The 21,893-nt window shown below is 37.1% G+C and overlaps 3 protein-coding genes and 1 pseudogene across 4 annotated transcripts; 2 read left to right on the top strand and 2 right to left on the bottom strand.

Annotated features, from left to right (window-relative positions):
* Positions 1 to 3,055: 3,055 nt before the first annotated feature.
* On the top strand, positions 3,056 to 4,044 carry LOC103329115 (heavy metal-associated isoprenylated plant protein 12). The gene is made up of 3 exons (XM_008231544.2): positions 3,056 to 3,243; positions 3,356 to 3,437; positions 3,594 to 4,044. The coding sequence occupies exons 1-3, from the start codon at positions 3,238 to 3,240 to the stop codon at positions 3,863 to 3,865; spliced, it is 360 nt and encodes a 119-aa protein (XP_008229766.1). The 5' UTR covers positions 3,056 to 3,237; the 3' UTR covers positions 3,866 to 4,044.
* Positions 4,045 to 7,624: 3,580 nt separating this feature from the next.
* Positions 7,625 to 10,149, bottom strand: LOC103329117 (putative polygalacturonase; annotated as a pseudogene). Its single transcript, XR_016126134.1, has 6 exons — positions 10,137 to 10,149; positions 9,599 to 9,873; positions 9,041 to 9,161; positions 8,776 to 8,950; positions 8,528 to 8,598; positions 7,625 to 8,439 (listed from the first exon to the last, which is right to left on the bottom strand). The product of XR_016126134.1 is annotated as a putative polygalacturonase (transcript).
* Positions 10,150 to 10,756: 607 nt separating this feature from the next.
* LOC103329116 (subtilisin-like protease SBT5.3) lies at positions 10,757 to 21,855 on the top strand. Its single transcript, XM_008231545.3, has 11 exons — positions 10,757 to 10,952; positions 11,106 to 11,215; positions 11,305 to 11,402; positions 11,500 to 11,664; positions 18,434 to 18,542; positions 19,170 to 19,704; positions 19,907 to 20,004; positions 20,099 to 20,344; positions 20,625 to 20,739; positions 20,823 to 21,036; positions 21,166 to 21,855. The coding sequence occupies exons 1-11, from the start codon at positions 10,860 to 10,862 to the stop codon at positions 21,702 to 21,704; spliced, it is 2,322 nt and encodes a 773-aa protein (XP_008229767.2). The 5' UTR covers positions 10,757 to 10,859; the 3' UTR covers positions 21,705 to 21,855.
* Positions 16,695 to 18,545, bottom strand: LOC148918233 (uncharacterized). The gene is made up of 3 exons (XM_089049807.1): positions 18,014 to 18,545; positions 16,993 to 17,438; positions 16,695 to 16,880 (listed from the first exon to the last, which is right to left on the bottom strand). Exons 1-3 carry the CDS (start codon positions 18,024 to 18,026, stop codon positions 16,695 to 16,697), a joined length of 645 nt encoding a protein of 214 aa, XP_088905933.1. The 5' UTR covers positions 18,027 to 18,545.
* Positions 21,856 to 21,893: the final 38 nt, after the last annotated feature.

Here is a 21,893-nt window from a genome sequence, read left to right as displayed (position 1 = left end):
TCATGTCATTAGTTGCTTATAAACAATTTATTTTACTCAATCAATTAATAACGTTCATTTATTTTTTTAATACAAAAGAAATACAAGAATAAAAAGTGTACGGAACTCCGTAGATGCATGACCATAAGTTGACTTGATTACATAAGTTCCATTAAGCCATCGTAATCATAATAATAGAACAAATAGTGCGACGTTGTTAGAACGTATGTTTTAGTTTGCATATTAACCCAAGGACTGGTTCATGTTGGATATAAATTTTAGTCATAAATTTTAGCCCTTTAATAAGTCTAACTTCGCGGCACCCCTTGGCTTTCGGAAAGGTTGTCGTCCAACTAAAGAAATGTTCATGACCCATGATGTCTATAGCATTCATGCGACGATGAGTGATGTGGATATAGAAGTTAACATTACACGTTACGTCACGGGATGATGTGTTGTAGACACAGAGATTGTATCAACTTATAAACGAGCTATATTTACTAATTCTTAATCTAATCTAAATCATAAATGATGTTTCACATGTGATTAAGATTTTTTAAATTTTTTATTTGGTTAATTGATTAAGAAATATGGTACTAGCAAAACAATTATTGATCTAACTAACTAACCGATGGAAAAGAAAAAATATGAACAATTTGTATTGAGTTGGTTTTCATTCATTTTCAGGATATAGAATTTTAGGATTGGTTGGTTTTGTAATGCACAAATGAGAGAGACTTTTAGGATATAGAAGCTTCTTCCACCAAATTTTGCACATGTTGGACTAGCTAGGACTATTGACTTAATCGTGTAATCTTTAATTTTCCAATTTTGAATTAATCCCCAAAGAATATGTTAGACCTAAACCATTTCCAATCAACTTTCTTTAATTTTCCATTTTCCAATTCTGCACATGTTGGACTAGGACTAGGACTATTGCACATTTGATAATGCTGGGTGAAAGAACCAATTGGAAATTTCATTTTATTTTCCTTGTCTGTTTTTGGTTTTATGTAAGAACACGAAATAAAATTACAAAGAGAAAATGAGATTATGTATGTGAAAGTGAAACACAAATGACTTTTCATAAATGAAAAAAAAAACATAAATTTGGTGTTGCATGCGTAAATTTGTTCTTATCAATAAAATGCTATCGCTTTTATAAATAAATAAAATTTTAAATTTTAAAAAGAGGTCGTGAGGAGAAGAGAAACTTTCAAGCGACACGTTTAGCACTTTTTGAGAAGAAGGTATTTTTGTATCTGTGAATAGCTCCTCTCCGTAAAACAAATAGACAAAATCAAATTTTCATGCACTCAAAAAAGGGTCCACTCGTCCTACTGCTTTGCTTTAATTTGATCATATGAACATCAATGTGTATTGTCATCCAATCACGACGTTTAATTACATCACTTCATTTTTGGGTTGACCCCATACCTAGTACCTACAATCCACACGTTACGTTCACGGTTAGTTTTATTTTTATGAAAAACCCAAAAATTATATTTCGACAGCTAAAAATTGCTTACGAAATTAGGAAAAAACTTGCATATATTGGCTTGATATAACTCACTCAGGTGTTTACATTAGGAGATACATTATATGTTATATTGGCTTGATGTAACTCACTTACGTGTTTATATCAAGAAATACATTATATGTCACGTCAAGTGATGAAATGTTATAGACACATAAGTTATATCATTCTAGCGTATGCAATTTTTTATGCATGACCGAGAGAGAATTTGTCGATGCCAATAAATTCATCCTATTAGAAAAATGCAACTTTATTCTGAAGTCTTTGTTAGTACTTAGCAGTAATTGTTGACCCCTTACTTCTTAGGTTTTGGTAGAGAATGAGTGTGAATGCATTACTCATACTGGTCCATGAATCAATTTGACCTTCAACATCAACCGTTACACTTCTCCATCTAAATTATAATTGAGTCATATTTATTATAATCCACGAAATGGAATCAAATCTCATATATTTTATTTTTTTTCCGAATGAAAGTAAAGAATTAGACAAGAATAACTCCTAGTGAAGATCACATGATGCAAACGTCCACTCTCGATCCCGAACAAGAGAGAACCTACCCTTCGAAAAGCCCTCTCCCATCCCCCTATATGAGTTATATATTGATCTAAATTATAAATGATGTTCAACATGGAATTAAGAAATATGGTACTAACAATTATTAATCTAACTATTTATTGAGAAAAAAAAAATCTAAACAATTTTATTGAGTTGGTTTTCATTCATTTTCAGTACTAGCATATAATTAAATTAGTGGTAGTATTTTGTCAGCCCATCACGCGGAATTAAAAATCAGAAGTCTATCCATTGATTGGTTTTGTTTCATTTATGACTTTTAGGATATAGATGCTACAAATTACAGTTACAAACAAAACCGAGTCTTTTTTTCTTTTTCTTTTTTAGGGTCAATGAGTCTTCTTCCACCACCATTTTCTTTTTCTTTTTTAGGGTCAATGAGTCTTCTTCCACCACCATGCAGGGAGTGATGACGAAATAAACTTGTTTTTATATGACAATTATGTATTTTTCTTGCAGAAGGTTTGTTTGTGCAAGAAAAGTTGATTGACCTGCCCCAGTTCATGGGCATGACTTAAGTGAGAGAAAAGTGATGTGTAACAGATTGCTTTTAATAGATAATTCCATCTATCAACTCATTAATGGAATTTTGCATGCAGCACATGGATTGTTAGAACAAGTCATATTCATTGACAAGGTCAAGTCCTTCATTGGGTGATTAAACTTCACAGAAAGATCCATATAATAACTTGAATGCCATTTAACCTTTTTGTGAGATCATAATTTGTTGTTGCATACATCCTAAAGTGAAAGACAAATTACTTTTCATAAAAAAGAGAAGTAAAAAACATCAAATGTTACAATCTACACTTACATGTAAAACAAATACAAATCATATAGGATATATAGCCAATTTCACAATGAGGTGGCCAATAGGAAGTTACCTAAGTGGTTCTCATTTCTCATCAGCAAAGCACTTTGGCTTGGCTTGCCTCAACAAAGACTCCATCCAAGAGGCCTCTCTATAAATACCAAATCCCTTCTCACATTCTTCTTCACCAATTTTCCACAATATAATAGGACACACCATCTCCCAATCTCTCTCTCTCTCTCTCTCTCTCTCTCTCTCTCAACCCAAAAGAGCCAGTAGCTTGAGAGATCTTTGGCTCATCATCACAATCTTCATCAATTAAGAACCAGGGATCATGAAGGTATGTGTGAAACTGAGGTCCATGCAAAAGATATATGCATTGTGGGAAACAGAGGAAGAAATTCAAGACTTGGGTTTATGCTAATTGAAAGTTGTTTTGGTTTTTTTTGCAGCAAAAGATGGTGATCAAGTTGTCTGCTGTGCATGATGAGAAGTCCAGAGCCAAAGCTATGAAGACTGCAGTTGGGGTTGATGGTAATTAGCCAAAACTCTATCTTTTTTACAACATTCTGAATCAAAACACAGAAATTAATTTAAACCCAATAATTAAATATATCTCCACAAATAATCAAAGATCAATTTTTAATCCCATCTGTTTTGTACTGACGTATATGTACATATGATATACAGGGGTGAATTCAGCAAGTTTGCAGCAGGACAAGGGCCTAATAGAAGTGACAGGGGATGGAGTTGATGTGGCTCTGCTCACATATCTGCTCAGAAAAAGCTTGAAGCATGCTGAGGTGGTTAGTGTGTCTGTGGAGGAAAAAAAGGAGGAAAAGAAGGTGGAAGAGAAGAAGAAAGAACCAGAGGCAATGTTCCAGTATGTCATGCCCTGCCCTCCTCAATTCCTTTGCCCTCCCTATCCACCATACGAAGAACCTGGTTGCTCTATTATGTAATTATTAGCTGTACATAAAGCTAGGCAGAGCACTATTATTTATGAATATATATATATATATATATATATATATATAGAGGAAGTTCTCTTTAAAAATAAAAAAATAAAAACCTATATAGAGGAAGTTGGCAAAAATTCAGAGTCTGCAATTTTTCTGCAGATTTACATTCCATTCTTCAATTTGTGTGACTTTCTCTTGAACTTTGTTGTTTGTGTTGTGTTGTGCCTCCTGTGTTGTGTTTTTGCCAACTTGAACCCTTGGCTAGAAAACAAGAAAACGGAGGGTTGGCCCAGAAAGAAAAGATTGAAAAAAATCAAAGATTTCAAACCAGAAAACTTCAAATGAGAGGTTTCAAGGAAATGAGAGAGGATCAGACTTCACATAACATCATCATGATGAGGGTTGATCGGACGGTCAGTCTAATTGCTTGACATGCATGACTCCCCTGATGCCAACTAAGAAAAGTCAACATTCTGATTGACTAGTTGCTTAGATGGCATCCAGGGAGCCAGGCACATCATACCCCAATTGACTGGTGGATGAACTTCATCCTCAACCTTCATAAATAGGCCTGCACAGCAATTACTCTATGAATTAAAATCCAACCCATTTTTCCAAGCCAAAACCCAACAAAAAAAGAAGGGAAAAGGAAAAAAGAAGGAAAGAAATTGGTAGCTAAACATACTTGCCTTACATCTAAAGTAATGGATCTGAAGCTAACAAAACCATGGTGGTATTTTTATCTCTCTCTGTCTCTCTGCAATTACTTGCTTGCTTCACTGCAATAGAAGTATGGAGAGAAGTGGGATTTATAAGAAAAGATGGAAGTGATAGAAGTAGGCAAAGACAGCAGAAAATCCAATTGCAGATCATGAGAGATTAGATGGCACTAGGCATTCCCAAACAGACGGCTGAAAAAGGTTTTTTTCTTCAACATTTCTCTCTCTCTTTCTTGGGAAACAAACAGAATTAACAATGCTTAATTTGCTGCACTCAAATCCAATGGGGCAGCTTTATAATCATATTAGCAGCTGCATAAAGCCAAAGCTGGCGGCCTCAAGCTTTGCTGCAGGAATGTGCAAGTTTGGCTGTTTCTGCCGTTGGATGTGATGACTTTTTTTGCTTTCACCATAAATTTTAAAGTTCCAGGTATGAAGTAGGCAGCTGGTGATAGGAAAGAGAGAGAGAGAAGAGAGAGAGAGACCCAATGGCCTTGTTGACCGGTATTAGACGGCGCCAAAGTCACTGCATGAGACAAATCACAGCCTTGCCTTAGGTGGTTTAACGTACTGTCCTACAGCCGTTTGTGGGACATGTTACCAATGCTACATACAAAGTTTCAAGGTGGGAGAGATGGGGCACATGTTAGAATTACGTGTATTTAATCCCAAAAAATTAAAAACCAAATTGGGAATGATTGTGGAAACGCCTAGTGCATTATTACATAAAAATGGAAGTTCTTATACTTTTAGTGTGATATATACGGATCCTGAGCCTTTGTATTTAGAAATGGTGCATTTACGCGTATTTTATAAAATCTAGACCATTCTACTAATACAATGCGTGCGGATATGTCACATCGGCTATAATAAGTTTGTTTCCTTTTTAAGAAAACTAACACTGTTAGATGTTAGTCCCTTTGACAAAAAAAAGAAAAAAAAGAAATCCCTCCATCTCCATCTCGAGTCTAGTCTCGCCTACCGTTCTCTTTGTTCTTCCTCTTGTGTCTTTGTAATATGATTTTTACTTTTTTATTTTGGCTTCTTCAATCGATAACTATTGGAAATCTGCTCCAATCAATAGATTTTAAATTCCAAATACACTATTTCAATTGATTGTTATTGCAAGCTGTAGTTATCATCTGAAATTAATAAGAAAAATACCTAATTAATTGCGATTCTGATTGATGAATGGGCTTGGTAGTACGACACCTGAACTTGGGAGGAGGGGTGGACTAGGAGAGCATACTTGCTTTTCAAAACAGTTGGTTGTATTGCCTCCTAGCATAGGAAATTCCTTGTCATAGTTTTCTGAAAAACAGAACCAATTATGAGTCTACTACGTCTTGGTTGCCTCATATTGTAAGCTGAAGCTCCACACTAAAGTAGAAGAAGAAGCCAAAAGTCCCAAAAAAAGAAGATCATATTACAAATACACAGAGGTAGAATCAAGAGAGCGGTGGGCGAAACTAGAGAATTTATTGTCAAAGGGATTGTTGTTTGTTTTTTCTGTCAAAGGGACTAACAGTGTTAGTTTTTAAAAAAAGAAAACAAACTTATTGTAGCCGATGTGGCATATTCGCAAGTATTGGATTAATTGAATGGACAGATTTTATGAAATGCGGGTAAGAAGTTGAATCTATGATAAACTACTAGAATTGAGTTAGCCCAGAAAAAGTCAGACCCAGCCCATTCTAACCATGGGCAAGAAAGTGAACCATGGCCCATTTGTTTGTGTGGCCTTCAATTTGTCTTTTTACTCCAAAATTCAATTGTATGCTGATCCATAAAATCCCAACCCAACCAACCTAGGAAAGCCAGGATTGGCCTTCAGATTTTTTTAGGACAAGGTTAGGGAACTTTATTCCTTCCTCAATTCACCCAAAAAGATGCTTGTAAGTTGTAACAAAGGCTATATATTGCTCCCACTAGTGGATGGCAATGGCATATGCAGCAGAAGTTCAAACTTATTAAGCTTTGATGAAGCAATCTATAGCTAATTTGCTGAAATCAGGTCCCTCCATTTTAAGTACATAGCATTTTCATCAGTATTTTCTTTTTATGGCATGTTTACTTGTTATGAATGGATATTGGATTGATTCCAATTCTTGTTTATCATGTGTTTACTAACACAAGGGTATTAAAATAATTCCAATTTTCGACTTCCCTGCACTTACTAACACATAAGAAATAAACAATTATATGGGTTCCACCTTAAAATCCGTAACTGAATACCCTCAAAATCGAGAATGGAATCAACTAAGGGGGAGTAGTTGATTTGTATGGGTTCCTTGAAAGGCTAGGCGGTATTTTCTTGAAGACACTTTGCATATGCACATATTCATTCTTCTTGAAATCATACATCTCAAACTAATAATTTACTTATTATCAATTTTAATATCTTAAACAGGGTATTGATGTTCTAAATGACATTGCATGGGATAGTGACAAAAAAACCGTATTTTTGTAAGCTCCAACAGTTGGCTTTCTATGAAATCATATAATTGATTGAAATAATTCAAGAACTGGGTTATGGTTATGGATGGAACTCAATGTGCATCCAATTGTAATTATTGGGAGCGTCTAAGAATTGTGTTTCTGTCTAGGTGCTTCATCTGATGATAAGTGTCATGTGTTTGTTAGGGTTGTGGTATTCTCTTGTTCTAGGTGTGGGTTTTATCACAAAAGACCTCGGTTCTATTAGGAGTTAAACTACTTATTATAAGTTGTAATTTATTTAGTTTCCAATGTATACTCATATTCTCCAACACATATGTTTTGGCAGTGACCAGAAATTATTTATTAATGCAGTTGAGATTGTTGCGGTCATAGTTGTTTCTACATGCAGTTGAAATTATTCATTAATGCAGTGACCGGAAAACTATGGCCGAAGTTGAGATTCTCCACAGAAGCTTTCCCTGTAAGTTCATTAATGCAGTTGAGATTGTTTTGGAGGTCCATTCTTTCAGATTTTCATTATCAATTTATTATTTGGTGATCAAATGGATAGTCTATAAAAAGGAAAAAAAAAAGAAGGAAATCTTGGAAAGCTATTATAATTTTATTGTCAATTTGTCGTTCAGACTCCTATATATTTGAAACATAGGATGCTACCTTATTTGAGCATCGAAATTCCCATATAATACATGACTCTCAGAAGAAGGGGAGACTGGCAGAACATGTCACTAACTTAACATCTTCAATCGCCAACCTATCTTCCGGGAAAGGACAATCGACGACTTCTTTCTTCTCCGGCAACAAATCGCATGCCTTTGGAGTCACGTTGCTTGTAACTCCCGCAATATCGGTACAGTTCCATTGTAATTTCTTGGGCTTCTCAGTCAATGTGATAGTCACATTAGAAATGCAAATTCCCTTGAAAGGATCATTAGGAATTCCATCCAGCCTTGCAGAGTAAGTAACATTCTCAGCCTCAACCTGTTTGTAGTTGATGTTCTGGATCAAAGGCAATGCCTTGGGATCAAAGCTAGGGTCCGGGTGAGACCTATAAGAGCCAGTCATCCAGAAAACATACTTCATAGTCTTGAGGGTCATTCTTCTCACAAATATGTCTTTGACATAAGCTCCTCTTCCGGGGCAGTTTTGATCCTCACACCGGATTGAGTACTAAGGGCTGTGATGTCCTCAGCGCGAACGTCGCGAATTCCACCGGACATCTCACTGCCTAGAGCAATGGTAGCACTGTCTGGTGAAATGCAGGTAAGTCTTCTGATCACAAGGTGCTCTGCGGGATCCCGACTTTGATCCCGTATTGATCCCATCCACTCTTTACTGCAATGCAGTCATCCCCAGAGACTATGAAGCAGTCTTCAATTCTAGTTTGTGAGCATGAATCTGAAAACGGAACAAAAATAGGCGCACATATTAACTACGTTCAAATATGACCAAGGAGCCAGAACAAAGTGGAAGCAAATTAACCAACCTGGGTCTATGCCATCTGTGTTAGGAGAGTCAATTGGTGCAAGGATAGTGAGCCCTTGGATTGTTATATTGCTGCAAATTCAAACCAGAATGTATACATATCAGATCAGTTTCATGCTAGTGCTTTTATAAATAAATAAAATATTTTTTAAAAACCCCTTATAAACCAGTGCTTTTCACAAAAGCATTCACGAACGAACCCTAACTAGGATAGAAAATCGATCAGGATAGATAAATGGTCAAATCTACCTGCTATATATGGGGTGGACAAACCACGAGGGAGAATTGACCAAAGTAAGATTAGATATTTGGATTTGATTAGAGTACATGATCTCAATCATGTAGGGTCGGGTTTCATTCAATAGACCTGCTTTGAACTTTTTCCACCAAGAAGCACCTTGCCCATCGATGGTGCCGTTGTTACCTAAAACACAATACCAATTTTGTCATTAACATAATGGACCCAAAATCACAGTAAATTTAAAATAATTGAGTCTGATATGTGATTAATTACCGGTAATTACGACATCGGTGAGGTTTGTTCCAAAAATGAGACTGCTAAACCTTCCACCAGGGGCATCTCTGCCTCTCCCGTATGAAGGCAGAACTGGAACAAGAGGCCACTCTGACTCTTCCTGTAAATTTGGTCATGCAAAATGGTCATTAATGGTAAAGGTGGTGACCAATTGATAAATTTACATGAAAAAGATTTGGGTGATAGGAGCAAAAGCTATTCCTAAATGGTAAAATAAATAAATAAAACTCAACGAGTTGACTTTCTGCATGCATACAAAACATGGTGAGAAAGTTACTGTTTTTCCTATGTTTGTAGATTACTAAATCGGTGTTTCTTTTTCTGAAATTACTAGGTCGGAGATGTTGTAGATTACTAAATCAAATATGCTAATTATATGGTAAATGGTAATAAAATATGTACAAAAATTAAACCTGAGTTTCAAAAAACAATCAATTAAGCTAATTCTATGGTATAAGGTAACTACAATCAATCAAGTCTAAAATATTCAAGAAATTAAGGAAATATATTCGACCAAAAAAGGCAAGAGAAATAAACCTGAGTTGCAAGAATAACAGCATCCTTGTGGAGGAAAAGGGTGAAATGGCTGGTAAGGTTGAAGCTCCCGGTGAGCCACTTCCCCGGTGGCACGATAAGCTGTGCTCCCCCGTCAGATGCACACTGGCTTAGATGATCAATGGCCGCCTTGAAGGCCTTTGTGTTGGACGTTTTGCCATCGCCAACAGCTCCAAAATCAGTCAAAAGAGCACTGTGCTTTCGACAGCTAAGGGCAGAGTACTTGACCGTGCCCCGATTCGCTGGTGTTCTACATTCTGCATGGCTAAATTAAGGGGAATATTGAGGTATTTGGTATTTATGTGCCACAAATAGTTGTATTAGGGGAAATGTGGAGGTATTTGGTATTTAAGTTGCACAAATAGTTGTATTGGGTTCATGTTTAGTAATAGATATTCCCAACAAAAGCAGATTGGTTAAGAAAGTGAATCATGGCCCACTTGTTTGTTTGGCTTTCAGTTTGTCTTTTTCCTTGTAAATTCAATTGTATATTCATTTATAAAATCCCAACCCAACCAACCTAGGAAAGCCATAATTGGCCTTCAGATATTTTTAGGACAAAGTCAGGGAATTTGAGTCGTCCTATGAGGAGATGAGGGTGTCATATATGGACCATAAATGCGTGTAAGTTGTAACAAAGACTATATATATCTCCCACTAGTGGATGACAATGGCATATGTAGCACAAGTCCAAACTTATTTAAGGTTTGATGGAGCCATGTATAGCCAATTTGCTCAAATAAGGTCCCCTCCATTTTAAGTACATAGCATTTTCATCAGCCTGCATTTTGTTTTGGTCGGTATCGGCCTGCATTGGACTGGCTAATGGAAGAGCATATCCAACCTTTTCTACACGTGGCAATATCCCATTTGCCAATTTTATTGTTTTATCCTTGGCTACATGAGGTTCAAAACTCAGATTTCCCCAGTCCAACGACCCCTTGTTTATTTCCTAGGTGCACTCTAGCAACCTTCAAATATTCTATCAATCAATTATTACCATAATATAGGGTCCACAAGGTCACATTAATTTATTTTATTTTATTTATTCTTCAATAAATAATAACATTATCCAGTTAAGCTAATAATACTTGTACCACATTGGGCATTGCAATTTGGAAGCGGGTTCTCTCTGCCACATCTATTGGAGGTTTTTTATAAATAAAAACCATAAAAACCCAAAGTTTGCCTTCCACAAGGGGCAAGAAAGAAACAAGGGTCAATCAACCAACCAAACCAAGCAATGAGGCCACCAAGACCAACCATAGCTCTTTACCTCCTGTCCTTCCTTCTCTCCTCCCTTGCACTTCACAGACCCACTTTTGCCATCAAAAAGGTGAGCATTCAATCTTATTTTCTTCCATTAAAAAAATCAAGAAAAAAAGAAGTAGCTCCCATGGCTATGCCTACTGTCATGATTTTTCTTTTCATTTTTTTTCCTCATTATGTACTTACTTGCTTGCCTGCTTCTACTGTTGTATTGGTGTAGTCATATGTGGTGTACTTGGGATCACATTCACATCCCCCAAACTTATCAGAACTTGAACTAAACCAAGTGAGAGAGAATCACTATGAGTTTCTTGGGTCCTTCTTGGGCAGGTACTTAAACACATTTTAGCACCAACTACTAAAATACATAAACACCATCTTTCTGAGATCATATGTTTGAATTTGTCTGCAAAATTCAGCCATGAAGTTGCAAAAGAATCCATCTTTTACTCATACACAAAGCACATCAATGGCTTTGCTGCCACATTAGAAGAAGAAGAGGCAGCTCAGATAGCCAGTGAGAATCTTTTTTATTTATTTATTTTTTTTATAATCTTCTTTCTCCTCTGTTTTGTATACTTGTTCTTCTCATGCTTGCCATTGAAACCCTGCAGGGCATCCAAAGGTAGTCTCCATTTTCTTGAACCAGGGAAGAAAATTACACACAACTAGATCATGGGATTTCTTGGGACTTGAGCATGATGGTGTTACTCCACCCAACTCAATCTGGAACAAGGCAAGATATGGTGAAGATACAATCATAGGAAACCTTGATAGTGGTCGGTTTTTCTTCTTCTTCTTCTTTTATATTTATTTATTTTATTAATTTTTGTCAATTTTATAAAATTTTGCTTCACTTTCAAGTCATGTTCATGCACTAAATTAAGTTTGATCTGGATCGTTGACTTATCCTCACTCATTTCAACAACAGTGCCTTTCAACAAAATCATGTTTATAAAATTGATTTTCATTTCTGTAACCATTGGTTGGTTTGGTGCTGCTGATATTAACCAATTTCAATGGTGCTCACTAAATACACGTCCTTGTATACGACAAAAATATTGAGAGCTCTTCCTTCTAGAGGATTAATTAATAGTAATATACTAATAATTAATTAGGCCAGGTTGTATTTTAAGGCATCCATCAAGGGTATAACTCTCATTGAGGGTATTTTTGTAGTTCTGGGCCACCATTAAAAGAAAAAAAAATAAAATTACATCTGTTGCAAGTTGCAACTAGTAAGGATTCTTGTCTTTTCTTTTCTTTTCTTTTCTTTTTTAATTACTTTCTTTTATGACTAACATAAGGAGCCAACGCACTGTATACTGCAGAGTCTCTGTTTAAATCCCACATCATAGTTGTGTGTCATGTGAGAAATCCTCTCCTCTAGTTTAGACGATCGTTTGTACTAAAAAAGACGTAAGGAGTGTGCAATTATGTGGATGAAAATATGAAATAATTGTAATTCTAAAAAGAATGTGCGTTGCTTTGCTGCTGAGCATTCTTTTTAGCCTCACTGTTGTGGAATGGGATTGTAGTGTTAATTCCTTAAAGCCATAACATGTTTAACACTAACCTGAGTCTAACATGGTGCTGGCGCAAGGACCGGATGATCTTTGAGCAGATTATGCAAGGAATAGAAGTTCTTCTCCGAGAATCTGATCCTTATAGCTATAACTCGATGGGTGAATTTCTGTTTAGGTGTGTTGTGTTATTCGGATCTAGGAGGGAGCCTTCTATTTATATGCATCTCTCTAAGTGTCTTGCCCATCAAGAAACACTTAGAGATATCCTTCATGCTATAGGATTAATCCATTCCAATCCTTGTAGAACTAGGAACCCTTAAGCCTTCATTATCTTTATTGAACACTGTTTGAGGCTTGCCTAATCGAGATAGGTTTTGAGTCCTAATAAACAATAAGTCTTTGTAATCCTAAGTTGATTAGAAGATCACTTTAGTAGGTTTAATGTAATAAACCTTCTTACATTCTCCCACTTGATCAAATAATCAATTTAGACTTATTGTTCATTACTTAATGGCCATGTGGAACTCAAAATTCTCTTGTTCCTTTTATCAAGCCACTGTCATTTTGAAAAATTCATAAAGGACTATCGAAGTACATGGATATATAACATCCAAGACTTTTATAATCACATACATGAATCTGCAAAACACATAAGGCTTCCAACTGGATTGAAAAACAAGAACTGTTTTGGTTTTACTGTATGTGTGACAAAACTGAACAGTTCTTTGCCCACCCTTCAAAACTACCAAGGTTTTAACAATCTTTAATGACTCATTCATAGATTCAAACTGTAAACATAATGTTGACATGATTACAGTTTGGCCTTTGTTCTATTTATCATCCATAAATAGCAAATGCAGAACATTGTATAAAAGTAATTCAATTAAATCTGCAAAATAAAACTGTCTAGATAAAACTAGTTAACAAAATCAGAATTAAAACATAACTGTAAGAACTCTAGCTCCCACTGACTCCCACTGACTTTAGGCATCAAAACTGAATTGCAATCCCATGCTTGCCACATGCCTGTGAAAAACATGATTAGGCAACCCTTTATTCAAAGGATCTGCAATCATAAAATCTGTGCCAATGTGACTTAGAGCAGTCTCTCCATCTCGAATCTTTTCCTTCGCAGATAAGAACTTTAAATGCAAATGCCTCATTCCACTTGATCTCTTATTTCCTTGAGCAAAATATACTGCCGCAGTATTGTCATTCCATAACTGAATCGGTTTCTGTATTGAATCCACAATTCTTAGCATAGACATGAAATTTTTAAGCCACATTGCCATTGAAGTAGCTTCATAAACTGCTAAGAATTCTGCTTGCATAGTGGAGGTTGACACATACTGCTGTTTCATGCTCTTCCATGCCACTGCAGCACCTGCAAATAGAAAAACAACTCCTGATGTGCATTTCTTAGTATCTTGGCATCCTGCAAAGTCTGCGTCTGCATATCCTTCCAGCTGCAAATTTTCAACCTTTCTATAGACCAGTTTGTACTCTTTAGTTCTCTGCAAATATCTTAATACTTTCTTGCCTGCAATCCAATGTGCTTGACCTGGATTAGACTGAAATCTGCCAAGAACACTTATGCAGAATGCCAAGTCTGGTCTAGTGCAGACTTGTGCATACATCAAGCTTCCTACTAGTGATGCATAGGGCTTGTCCTTCATCTCCAATCTCTCTTGCTCAGTTTTAGGAGATTGTTCACTGCTCAATTTATCCCTTTTGAGAAGGGAACAGCACATCCTGTACTGAGTTTCCCATGTTGAACCTTCTAAGCACTTTCTCAATATATGCCTTCTGACATAAGCCGATCATTTTCCTTTCTCTGTCCCTGCTGATTTCTATTCCAAGAACATAGTTTGCCTCTCCCAAATCACTCATATCAAAGTGATCGGACAGCATCCTTAATCCTTTTAGTGTCATGTAACATGGACAGATTGCTACTTGCTAGCAGAATGTCATCCACATATAGCAGCATGAGGATGAAATTCCTTCCATTGAATTTCATATAGATGCATTCATCCAATGGATTATCAATGAAGCCTTGGGACTTAACAACTTCATCAAACTTGAGATACCATTGTCTTGATGCCTGTTTTAGACCATATATTGATTTCTGCAGCTTGCACACTAAATTCTCTTCCCCTTTTGAGCCAAAACCATCCGGCTGTTTCATATATATTTCTTCAATCAGTTCTCCATTTAGGAAAGCTGTCTTAACGTCCATCTGATGAAGATGCAGATCAAAATGAGCAACCAAAGCCATTATGACTCTAAATGAATCTTTAGTTGATACAGGGGAGAAAGTTTCATTGTAATCAACTCCCTCTTCTTGTGTGTAACCTTTTGCCACTAATCTGGCTTTATACCTGTCTATTTGTCCTTGTGCATTCCTTTTGGTTTTATAAACCCACTTGCATCCTATAGGTTTGCATCCTAATGGCAAAATAACTAGTTTCCATACTCCATTTTTGCTCATTGATTCTAGTTCAGATTCCATGGCTGCAGACCACTGTGAACTTTTGTCACTTTCCATGGCCTGCTTGAAAGTTGCAGGGTCTTCCTCAGTATTGATGTCATGCTCGATTCTTGCAGGTAAACAAAGTAGTCGTTTGACAAGGCTGGCCTTTTAGGTCTCTGTGATCTCCTGAGTCAGAATCTGAGCCGCTGATCCGGAGCCAGTTCTAATCGATCATGCATTTCTTCCAGCTTCTGACTGAGCCGCTTCGCTTATCTGGAGCCAGTTCTGGCTGATTTTCTTCCAAGGCATCAAAAGGTAAGATAGTGACTTCTCTTGTTTAGTTTTCAGCTGCAGTTTCCTTAGTTTCCAAAACTTCATCAAAAACAAAATCTGTTTCATCTAATCCTTCCTCCTCTTCTTCAATAAAAATTGCTCTCTGTGTTTCCACAAATCTAGTGTTATTTTTAGGACAATAAAACCTATAACCTTTTGTCCTATCTGGATATCCTATGAAGAAACAGCTCACTGTTTTGGAATCAAGTTTCTTCTGCATAGGATTGTACAGCTTTGCCTCTGCCTTGCATCCCCAGGTCCTTAGATGAGCCAAGCTAGGCTTTCTTTTACACCAGATTTCGTAGGGTATGTTGTTTGTAGCTTTGGTGGGAATTCTGTTGGCAAGGTAGTTTGCAGTTTTTAAAGCTTCTCCCCATAGAAAAGTAGGAAGCTTTGCACAACACATCATGCTTCTCACCATCTCTATTAAGGTTCTATTTCTTCTTTCTGAAACACCATTCTGCTGTGGTGTTCCAGGATTTGTATATTGTGCAACAATGCCCTCTTGCTGTAGGAAGTTTGCAAAGGTCCTGGATTTCTTCCTTTTTCTGTGAACTTGCCATAGAACTCTCCACCCCTATTTGATCTTACAACTTTTATCTTGGAATCCAATGGTTTTCCACTTCGCCTTGTAGATTTTAAACATTTCAATGCTTTGGATTTTTCTGTTATCGATACACATATCCATATCTTGAAAAATCATCTGTAAAAGTAATAAAATAACTGAAACCATCATGTGTATTAACTGGAAAAGGTCCGCAGATATCTGTGTGAATTATCTCAAGTAGTTTCTCACTTCTTATTGCCCCTTTCTTTCTGAGATTTGTTAGCTTTCCTTTTGCACATTCAATGCATGTTTTATCTTGTTCATGGTGATTAAGTGGTGGGAGAATTGATTCTTTGCTTAGGAGATTCATTCTTTCTTTCGAGACATGTCTAAGTCTCTTATGTGAAAGATTCAGCATTACAAGGCTGTTTTGAACTTAACACATTTATCATCTCTGTACTTTGATTTGGTAATTTGCAGTTCAAACGAAACATTCCATCGATCAATAATCCATTACCAATAAAACTTTTATTTCTGAAAATGGAGAAACCAGACTCATCAAACTCAAACTGTAAGTTTGATTTTACAAGCTTGCTAACTGATAACAAATTCCTTGTCATAGAAGGAACATAAACGACATCAACTAATTCCAAAATAAAACCTGAATCCAACTCAAGACTAGCTAAACCAACAAAATCTATTCTAACTCTTTCTCCATTTCCCACGAACACCTTCAAGTCACCTTGTTTGGCACCCTCTTTGTTTTGAATCCTGCAAAGAGTTAGTCACATGAACTGTTGCACCACTTGTCTAACCACCATGAATTAGATAAAACTTCAACTGTATTAGATTCATAAATCACAGAGACATTTTCATGCTTACCTTTTCCCTTTTGTTTGTCCAACCAGCGCTTGTATCTTCTGCAATCTCTCTTTAAATGTCCAAATTTCTTGCGAAGAAACACTTCAAACCTACTGGACCCGTGCCCTTTGCAGACTCATCTTTCCTTTGTCGCTTATCTGTGTTCTTGTTTTTGGTCCATTCCTTTGGTTTAAACTTAGTATCCTGCACCAAATACACTTGTTCTTTTCCTTTGTCCTTTCTGATACTTTGTTCTTCCTGCACACATATACCTATCAAATCAAGCAACTGACCATATCTCCTTCTGAGCAATATAAGTAGTTTTCGGTTGTCTAAAAATGCTAGGTAGAGAATTAATAGCAAAGTGCACCATCATGGTTTCATCCACATGGACTTTTAGAGCCTTCAGCTTGTTTCCTATCTCAACCATGTTCAGAATATGAGTTCTTATGCAGCCTTCTCCATTGTATTTCATATCTATCAGCTGGCTCATGAGTGTACCAATTTCAGCTTTCTTGGATCCTTGGAAGTTTTCTGCAATAGCTTCCATGAATAGCTTAGCACTCTCAGTTTCAATAATACTGCCTCTGACCTCTTCTGAAATAGACCTCCTCATGATCAGAATTGCCATTTTGTTGGCCTTAATCCACTTTGCATATTTAGTCTTAGTCTCAGCAGATGCATCAATCGCAGGTACTGATAGAGCTTCATCAGTAAGAACCATCTCATAATCCAGAAGTCCAAGAGCAATTTCCACATCTTCTCTCCATTTCTTATAATTTGAGCCAGTGAGAGTTCGAATCGAGTTATGATTGACTGTACATGTTTAAAACAAGATAAGCACTTTATATATAAATTTCCCCAGAACTTTAATCAAACATACTTAATCACATCTTTGGACAATGATTCAAGCATGCTTATTGACACTGGAAAACGAGTAGATGTGGATTTCCTGAGCAAAAGATCTTCTACATCTTTAGACAGAAGAAAACCTTTCACTAATCCATATCTATCCATGTTCCATGTCGATCCACCATGATGCAAGACATATCAAACTGCTGACATCTTTGGACAGAAAGCCTTTCGACATGTTTTGCATCATGGTGCAAATTCTGATCATAAACCTTGAATATAGTGATCATGCAATGGTTGAGTCGCTTTGGCTTACTCAATCACGGCACAAGAACTGTAAGCAATGATCTGTAGAAAACTTTAAGAACATGATAAAGTTCATACTTTATACTGTTATCATGTTCATACTTTATAACTTAAAACTGTCAGTTATTTATTCTCAATTTTCCTGCACGAGTTTTGTTAGGTATAACATGATATAACTTAAGCTCTGATACCACATGTTAATTCCTTAAAGCCATAACATGTTTAACACTAACCTGAGTCTGACATGGTGCTGGCGCAAGGACTGGATGATGCTGGAACAGATTAGGCAAAGGAATAGAAGTTCTTCTCCTGAGAATCCGATCCTTATAGCTATAACTCTGATGGGTGCATTTCTGTTTAGCTGTGTTGTGTTATTCGGATCTAGGAGGGAGCCTTCTATTTATATGCATCTCTCTAAGTGTCTTGCCCATCAAGAAACACTTAGAGATATCCTTCATGCTATAGGATTAATCCATTCCAATCCTTGTAGAACTAGGAACCCTTAAGCCTTCATTATCTTTATTGAACACTGTTTGAGGCTTGCCTAATCGAGATAGGTTTTGAGTTCCTAATAAACAATAAGTCTTTGTAATCCTAAGTTGATTAGAAGATCACTTTAGTAGGTTTAATGTAATAAACCTTCTTACATGTAGGCGCATGGCCAGAGTCCAATAGCTTTAGTGATGAAGAGTATGGACCAATTCCATCCAAGTGGAAAGGAATCTGCCAAAATGAGGCAGATTCTGAATTTTACTGCAACAGGTATTCATTATTTTATACCTACTTTCTGTGGAAGATTGATTTACTTTCTGTTTGCTTTTTCTACAACACTTAACCCATTGCTGAAATGTGTTAAAATTGAAGCAAGAAAGAGAACCTCTTTTTTGTTCTTTGTAGTCAGGCCCTTTTTTTTATATATATCCAAATTCATGGTCCAACAAAGATGATCTGCTTTAGTAGTAGTAGTAGTGGGGTGAAATGGTATCCATAAAGCAGGATCCATTTGCAGCTTTCTCATAAAGCTGAGTCAAACTTGTTTTAGAAACCTAGAACAGCATAAAACTGGATGAGATAAATCTGCATTTATCATCAATAAGATGAAGAAAAAAAAAAGATAGTAAAACTGCAAACATGTTCTCTTTTGGCTCAATTGCTTCTGGTCCTCATGGTATCTGATCCCATTTTCAAGCTGCATTGCTGCAATTAGATTAAAATTATTATAATAATTTAAAAGCATATATTTATGTAGAGTAAGCAAGCAAATTATTATAATAATGAGAGAGAAGACAGGTTCAGAACATGTATTGGTGTAAAATAAGGGCATCTTCTGAATGGTTTTAGCAACCTTTCCCTCTGAACTTTGTGTTGGATTAAAATTTTGCATGAAAGGAAGCTAATTGGAGCAAGATACTACAACAAGGGCTATGCTGCAGCTGCGGGCACCCTAAACTCCTCCTTTGACTCACCAAGAGACAATGAAGGCCATGGCTCTCACACCTTGTCAACAGCTGGGGGCAATTTTGTAACTGGGGCAAGTGTGTTTGGGTTTGGTAATGGAACAGCAAAGGGTGGATCACCAAAAGCCAGAGTTGCAGCCTATAAAGTGTGTTGGCCTCCAGTGAATGGAAGTCAGTGCTTTGAAGCAGATATATTGGCTGCATTTGATGTTGCCATCCATGATGGTGTTGATGTATTGTCTGTGTCACTGGGTGGAGATCCCTCTGCATTCTTCAATGACAGTATTGCAATAGGTGCTTTTCATGCTGTTAAGCATGGAATTGCGGTGGTTTGCTCAGCTGGGAATTCCGGTCCAGCTGAAGGTACCGTCTGCAATGTAGCGCCGTGGCAGATCACTGTTGGTGCCAGTACCATAGACAGGGAGTTCCCCAGTTATGTCACCCTTGGAAACTGGAAGCACTTCAGGGTTGGTTATAGTCCCTTTTATCCTAAGCATAGTAGATGAAGGTTACTTAATGTTTGCTGTCTAATTTTCATCAAACGGTTGCAAGAAGCTCAGAATAATAAGACATGCCATACACCTCTATAGGTGTTTGAAAGGAACTTCCATCACATATCCTGAAAAACTAAACAAATCCATCGTAATTTGTATCTACTTTGTTCTGTAGGGACAGAGCTTATCGCCTGTGGCCTTGCCGGGGAAAAGGTTCTACCGGCTTATTAGTGCTGCAGATGCTAAAGCAGCTAACGCATCAGTTCAAGAAGCGTAAGGATAATAACAACATCAAGTTCTTTTAATTTTCATTTTACTACTACCATATTCAAGCTCTCAGCAATCTGCTTATTCTATGATGCTGCAGTCTGCTATGCAAGGCTGGCACACTTGATCTCAAAAAGGTGAAGGGAAAGATCTTGGCCTGCCTTCAAGGAGACAGTGCAACAGTGGACAAGGGTGAGCAAGCCTTACTGGCTGGCGCCGTGGGAATGATTCTTGCTAACGATGAGCTTAGCGGGAACGAAATTATTTCTGATCCACATGTCCTCCCTGCTTCACATATCAATTTCACCGACGGTGCCCTTGTCTTTGCTTACATCAATTCAACTAAGTAAGATGACATGCCACCAGCCATCATTATATTTCACCAAAACCATGCCTATGCACAGAACCTACCTTAAAATATAAATAATTCATCTTCATCACAGGATGAATTACCTCTCAAATTGCCTGTTTCAGACTAAGAACTGGCAGCACTAACTGCATTAATTTGATGTATAGGCTTCATCTCAGTGCAGGCAGAACAATAGTTAATTCATATAAACAGACACCTAGTTCCATCACCAACTTCCTTACAGTGAATTGATTGAGAATTTTACTTATTTTGACAGGTCTCCCAGGGCTTACATAAAGCGTCCAACAACGCAACTGGGAACGAAGCCAGCTCCCGTCATGGCAGCATTTTCATCAAAGGGACCCAACATCATCACACCAGACATCCTTAAGGTTTTTTTTAGCATCTCACAAATCTATTCATCAGAGGGAATTGGACTCTCTTAATACTTTGCTCCTTTGTTTTGAATATTCAGCCTGATATCACTGCGCCAGGAGTGAGTATCATAGCAGCCTACACTGAAGCACAAGGGCCAACAAATCAAATGTTTGACAAACGGCGAGTTCTGTTCAACTCAGTGTCAGGCACATCAATGTCATGCCCTCATATTTCCGGCATTTGTGGCCTTCTTAAAACCCTCTATCCTCACTGGAGCCCTGCAGCTATTAAATCTGCAATCATGACCACAGGTAAGAACACCCTAATCCATTCATCTCATCTCTTCCTTGGAAAGGAACATAGGCCAAGTTTTCTTATAGTCTGGCAAGAGAGCATTATCCTTCTTTCTGATGTTTTCTTCTTATTCTCGTGTTTTACAGCGACAACACAAGATAATAGCAGGGAACCAGTGCTCAATGCTTCTTTCTATAGGGCAACACCATTTAGTTATGGTGCAGGGCATGTTAATCCTAACAGTGCCATGGATCCTGGCTTGGTTTATGACTTGTCCCTTAATGATTACTTGAACTTTCTATGTTCAAATGGATACAACAAAACACAAATCGAAATGGTCTCAGAGGAGGCATATGAGTGCCCAAAACCTGCTGTTAGTCTCACTAACCTCAACTATCCCTCAATCACTGTCCCTAAACTCAATGGATCCCTTGTGGTGACTAGAACAGTGAAAAATGTTGGCACTCCAGGAACTTACAAGGCTCGTATCCAGAATCCAGATGGCATATCGGTTTCTGTTGAGCCAAACAAGTTGGAGTTCAAGAAAATTGGTGAAGAGAAGAGCTTTAAACTACTCCTGCAGGTTATAGATGCCAAAGCAGCTAAGAACTATGTGTTTGGGAAGTTGATATGGTCAGATGGTAAGCACTATGTAAGGAGCCCCATTGTGGTAAAGGCTGCCTAGAAGTAGGCAAAAATAGTCCAAGTCATCATGTTGTGAGACAAAACCATTTAAATCATGTCAAAATAAGGAAAAAAAACCAGATGTATTTACAATTATAGTGTGCTTAGTAATAATTAGTCCTACTATAATATCATCTTAGATTCGTATCGTATTATCGTGTTAGATCGAAAATTATGACAACTAAACTTA

This window comes from Prunus mume, linkage group LG4 (assembly GCF_029339155.1).
Source record: "Prunus mume cultivar Tortuosa linkage group LG4, ASM2933915v1, whole genome shotgun sequence".
Classification (NCBI taxonomy): domain Eukaryota; kingdom Viridiplantae; phylum Streptophyta; class Magnoliopsida; order Rosales; family Rosaceae; genus Prunus; species Prunus mume.
This window is presented reverse-complemented; position numbering and strand designations above follow the sequence as displayed.